Source organism: Triticum aestivum, chromosome 6D, assembly GCF_018294505.1.
Source record: "Triticum aestivum cultivar Chinese Spring chromosome 6D, IWGSC CS RefSeq v2.1, whole genome shotgun sequence".
Lineage (NCBI taxonomy): Eukaryota > Viridiplantae > Streptophyta > Magnoliopsida > Poales > Poaceae > Triticum > Triticum aestivum.
In genome coordinates, this window is record NC_057811.1 from 21,980,823 (window position 1) to 21,986,922 (window position 6,100).

The window sequence follows — 6,100 nt, forward strand, 5'->3', positions numbered from 1 at the left end:
TGGCCGACCACGACCTCCATCGCCGGCGTCGAGGCACTCCCTCGCCGGCCGCCATGGCTGGATGCACCCGCGTATACTAGTGTTGCAACCGTCACCTAGAACAGCTTCAACAGCTGTTGAAAAAAGCTTCAACCATAGACAGAAAAGCTTCAATGGAACTGCGTAGCAAAGAGAAGCTGCAACCGTAGTTGGATTTTGTTACTACTAGCGAAGTATTTTGCTACATCCATCAGGCGGAGCTGCGACCATGCGATGATGACAACGACGATTTTTGCTGCAACCGTAGTAGATTTTTGCTACTACCGCTGAAGTTTTTTGCTACATCCATGTAAGGCGGAGTTGCGACCTCGCGAAGACGGCGACGGTGTTTGATGTTTGCTGCATTCGTAGTTTATTTTTGCTACTAGCGGTGAAGTTTTTTGCTACATCCATTCAATGGCGTTGGCTAACTGGTGGTCGTCGCCGACGCAATTTCCGTGCAGCGAGCGGCGAGGGGCGGCGATGGAGCTACAACCAGAGGGGAGCTATAACCGTCGCCGGTGGAGCTGCAACCGCAGGCGCAGCTGTTGCATGGATTGAGGTAGTTTTTGACTACATCCATTCAACGGCGAGAACGGCCAGCGAGGGTGGGGACCGACCACGAGGACGACCGGCGAGGGTAGGGACTGACCACAAGGACGGCCGGCGACAAGGACGGCCACCGGAGGGGACTGCAGGCGCGGTGACGAGGATCCTGAGCGGGAGTTGCAGATCCAACCTGAGGAAGAAGAAGACGTGGGCGAATCGTTTTTCTTTTTTGGCCGAGATCCATTGGCCAAGCGGCTCGCATCAAACGGCAGGGGCGGGACCGGCCGAAACTTTCGGCCGGTGCGCCGGCGCCTAGCGTTCGCGTGAATCCCTTGTGCTATGCAACACATTAGGTGCACGTGTCTAGTATCTCTATGCTTGACACCATTTTCTTAGCCTCACACCATTAATCTTCTTTTAATCTTGATGAATGAGTTGCTTGAAAACACTTTGCCTGACCCATAAACGAGGATCTCACCATAAGGTCAAAATTTGCACTTTCATCTAGAGTATAGCACCAGTCATGTAAGTCACATGTGTAAAATGTATAATGCAACTTCTAGATGTTATTTGAAAATTAAAACTGAGAGGAAAAGTTGTTAGGTGAGTTTCGATGAAGCACTAATGTCTGAGCAACGCTATGTGCACTTCTTCCATTTCCATAAAGTTGGACTCCCTGTCTAGCAGAGAGGACACACAAAGCTGTAGCTTAAGTATACATGACTATCTCCTTTACTTATAGGGAAGAATGCAAATGGACACGAGTACCAAAGTGTTAATGCAAACGGAGATTGCATGGACAAATTAAGAACTTTTTATGCCGCTGGGGGGGGGGGGGGGGGGGGGGGATGTGGCAATGTGAGATCGTGCCTCATGTTTCCTCCCTTCGGCACCATATGGTATTCGTAGCCTATATTTCACACGTAAGAAAAATAGGTTTTGCCAAATGTTAGATCCTGGGAGGTATCCAACATTGTTAAACGCTCTGGAATCTCAGGAGCTACTAGGTTTTGCCAACAATTAAAATGCTATTTTAGTACTTCTTGTTCCGGTTCTTACCCTATACAAAGACTAGTTTATTGCACCAACTTATATACTACAGCGCAAAGTTGCCTCCAGCAACCATAAAATAAGCTAATGACTTACTTAGTAAATGGTTTTACTAGCTTGTTACCGAGGATAGTGTATGGCAAACCATCTTGCACAAAAAGTATTTAGTCCGGAAAGCTATGTCTCAAGAAAGTTGGAAGCCTGGGGATCACATTTTTGGGCATGACCCTTGGCGGCAAAGAGAGATCTTTTTCATTTTCGTTCGTTCATGTTCGAGGATAATGCTGATATTTTCTTCTGGGGGGAGAAGTTATTGGGAAACTCTACTATCCGGAACACTATCCAACATCGTACTAAATTGCTTGCAATAAGGATGATACTCTTGTGCAAGTTCTAAGCTCCTTCCCATTGGATATATCTTTTTGGTAGGATTTGCTTGGCCGCCGCCTTCTGCCCTTGCACAATCTTCTAGTCCATTTGGATTCGATGCACCTGAAGCAAGGATGGGATGAACAAAGCGAAATGGGTCTTTCACAGTCGACTCCATGTATAAGGTGCTTTTGCACTTGGAGACTCGAGTGAAAATATAGATCACTAATGTTAAGATTTTTATGTGGTACCATCGTTGTGGAGTTGTACTAACAAAGGAGAACCTCATGCATCATAATTGGTTGGAAAGCAAGAAGTATTGTTTTTGTGCTCTTGATGAGACTAAATAATTCTCTTCTTCTAGTGCAATTTTCACGCGTTCAACATTGTAAATCAGTCAAATAGCATCCAATTCGTATCCATCAAGTTGCTACTATATATGGTCACTGGCTCGATGGTATAGCTAACAAGTTTAGTACACTAATAAGGGTGGGAGCGTTTCTCTTACTATGGTCGCTTTTGCTATGTTAAAATGATATATTCTTAATAGTAAAACTTCATCTCCCTTACAGGTTATCTACCGTTATAAGCATTGGCTTTGTACGTTGTCTACGCTACATATAATGGAGTATTGATCGATGTTCACGGCAATGCGTACGTGGTTAGAGCAGATGGCTAGAGAGATTCTTACCCAACATGGGTGGCGGCATAGTCTAGAAAATAGGACTTCCACCCTCGACATAAGCATTTGCCATGCTTTCTTTTTATATTGTGTGTTTTTCATGTTGGTTGTACACAGAGAACGTGTGTACACTTATTTTGCGTTGTAACCAGTTGATGAGTGTGCCCTTTATCGGGAGAAAGGTATGTACGCTTAATAGCTATAGGTTGATTTGTGCATCCAACCGCCCGTTACATTAACCCATTGGTACTCTCATTTGTGGTGATAGTTACCTAGCAACAAAGGAGATGGTCATGCATATTTAAATTAGTCCTCCCAGCTAGACTGCGAATCCAACTTTTTGGACACGAAGTCAGTGCACATAGCATCTCTTGGACATTCCTGCTTCATCAAAATTCACCTAACAATTTGTACATTTTTTTGCCATTTTAAGTGTTGTAGTTCCCAGAGAAGAAGCATCAAGATGTTTCATTATGCATTTTACATATGTGGGGTGTTGTTATATCTTCTCTAGAAGTGGGACCCAAGGTGAAGCTGCTTTTTCTTGAGGATAACATACACAGATGTTCATTTCATTAGCGAAAAGGAGAGTAGAGTCTAGCGAGTGGGCCAAGCAACCTAAAAGTTTAAAAGAAACAACTAAATGTGGAAACATAGATCAAACTGTACAAACAACGACATTGCACTACCTAGCAAAGAACACTAGTCTACATTATGTCTTCACTAGTAACCGTGTACGTGCACGAACATCCAATTTGATAGTATCCAAGATTAACTGCAATTAATGTTGATTCCAAGATTTATTGTGCTTAATGCAATTAATGTCATTTTTTATTATGATTAATGTAATTAACAGGTTTCAAAATTATTGATGTTGTGATGAATACACCATTGGTGTAGTGTGAGACGTTGGGTATAGGTGGTTGGATGGCTCAGATCATTTGGATTCACCAAACTAGTGTTTTTATATGTAGTACTCCCCTAGTCCAAATATAAGCTCTATTATCTTCTGAAAAGTCAAACTTGTGCATATTTGTCAAAAAAATTAGAAGTATTAATATCTATAATACCACATTTTTATAATCAGACCTGTTATGAAATGTATTTTTATATTTTATTTATTTTTATTGCGGATCTTCACATTTTATTCTAGAATCCTCATCAAACATACATATGTTTGACTTTTCCGGAAATTTATGCACCTTATCTTCTGGTCAATAGTAAATCTAGCTGTTCATTGAATGTAAATCATATGGTTACACACATGTGCACCAGTTTGATTATTAGATAGACTGTCATTGAATTATCTTCATGATATCATTCCCACCTTTGTTACTATTTTTTCACTGGGTACGAAGCTTCCATCAGGATGCCACACAAGCCCTACTTGGAGGAACCAGCTCCGCGCACCATGCGGATGTAGCCGTTTTCACCCCATTTTGCCCCCCACGAATTCTTTATGATCCAGTATTGCATGCGTCTCTTGGGGTCATGATCATGGGTGGTGCCATAGCCGACCACCGTCATTGTATGGGTCCAATTTGTCCCACAGGGACCCACAAAGACACCTCCTCCATAGCGCTGGAAGGCCTTCGGGTCGACAGCCACAATGACAGGTTGGGCCGCCACTGCCTGCAGCAACGCCATCTCATCATTTGGCGGCACCTCTTTAAAGCCATCGATGGTGACGACATGTTTCCGCTTCGGCATCAAGCAGTAGTCATGCTCATGGGCAACATATGGGTGGTTAGTAGCTGTGGCAATGCCGCGGTGTTTGATCATGTACTTGAAGGCCGATGACACGTAGCCGCCACGACAGCCGAAACTTCCCTTGTCGCAGTCTATCAGCTGTTGCGCAGACAATGACACCAGGTTCCTAGTCCTGATGGAGTTGATGCCCTCCATTGCTGCTGTCGCTGCAAAGGCCCAACAAGCCCCGCACCCTCATTACATCTTCACATTTGTCACCGCCGGTGGCCGTTGGTCGTAGCCTCTCATGCGCCAGTCCACATGCATTGGGAAGTTGTCAGGCACGGTAACGTCTCCGTGTGTGAACCAGTCTTGGCGTCGCTTCCCGCTGTCTGACCTAAGGTTGGAGCAGCTACCATACATGTGGTCAACCTCCTCATCGGTCATGTCACCAAAGAGGTTGAGGTTCATCTTGTAGGGTGTGTCACCTTGGTTGAATTGATGGATCATGCGAGCGTTCTCCTTGAACACTTTGAAGTGCCGGGCCTTGTCGCTGAGGTTGCGCCCGGCATTGTGATGCTCGCACCAGCGCTCGTATAGTGCCCATAGGGACTCCTCTGACGCCAAGTCCCTATCTGTGATGTCCATGGTGCTTGTCCTCGGTGTAGTGGCAGCAAGCATGATGGCCATGAGTAACATTGTTGCAATTGCTCTTGACATTGTATGTTCTAAATGGTTGCTTTGAGTGTCTTACGTAGCTATCAGGCTAGTGTGGAGTGTGCTATGTAGCTTTGGTCCTCCTTATATAGCAGAATTCTCGTGGTGCATGGGGAATTTATTGTGTATACCCGGTTAACTCGGAAATGCTGAAGTAGTAGACCGAACCACAGGAAAGGTCGCCACTAGAAAATTTGGAGCTACATGGTGAATTTAGTAGTAACTGTTCGAGATATTTGTTCATATCTAGCACACATCGAATCTTTCTATCTCTATCTCTATATCTCCATCTCTATCTTTATCTCTATCTCTATCTATCTATCTATCTATCTATCTATCTATCTACATACACACGCACGCGAGCACGCACACACGCATAAGGGTACAAATATTCTCAACTCCCGTTCCTAAGAGTTGCAGAATAAATTGTAACGCCCAGAGGCTTTTCCTAAATTAACAATTCATTTCCATAATTAAATAATTAACTTGAATATTTTATTTTGCCATTTTATTAAATGATGAATAAATAAACCTCTTCTCTCTTGCTCTATTCTGGATCGAGATTCAACCGCGAACCATCAGAAACGACTTCACTGTGAGATTTTGGACGCACCCAAATTATTTGCAACGTCTACACAAGCCTAACTATAACACCAAACTCTCCATTTACTAAATCAATGAAGATATTTTATAATTACTAGCAAGCATGCCCGTGCATTGCAAAGGGAGAATATATAATTCACCGTACTCTCTTCTTTGAAGCTTTTGTTTATTACCTTCATCATCTGTGCTAATCTCGCTAGCAAACATGCCTGTGCGTTGCAATGGAACAAGAAAAATATCAGATAACCTTAGCACAGTAAGCATGACTCAAGACCCCATAACCCCACGCCCTCCCCCATTGCAACAATGGTGCCCAAATCGTGTTGTCACTTACTGCCCTTGGAGCTAGTGGCCTTCATAGCGGTCCTCGTGGCTACTCCCTAGCCACCGGCTCAACCTTGCTAGAGCATCCGCGTGGTGACA

The 6,100-nt window shown here is 44.0% G+C and overlaps 1 protein-coding gene across 1 annotated transcript; it reads right to left on the reverse strand.

The window, feature by feature from the left end:
* Positions 1 to 4,051: 4,051 nt before the first annotated feature.
* LOC123142445 (thiol protease SEN102-like) lies at positions 4,052 to 5,005 on the reverse strand. The gene is made up of 2 exons (XM_044561356.1): positions 4,774 to 5,005; positions 4,052 to 4,584 (listed from the first exon to the last, which is right to left on the reverse strand). The coding sequence occupies exons 1-2, from the start codon at positions 5,003 to 5,005 to the stop codon at positions 4,052 to 4,054; spliced, it is 765 nt and encodes a 254-aa protein (XP_044417291.1).
* Between the last annotated feature and the right edge of the window lie 1,095 nt (positions 5,006 to 6,100).

Excerpts from the sequence above, each read along its gene's own strand:
- LOC123142445 (XM_044561356.1), bottom strand. The coding sequence starts at position 5,005 with ATGGACATCACAGATAGGGACTTGGCGTCAGAGGAGTCCCTATGGGCA. Across the intron at positions 4,585-4,773 it reads GGAGGTTGACCACATGTATG|CGACAGCAGCAATGGAGGGC; the intron begins GTAGCTGCTCCA and ends GGGCCTTTGCAG.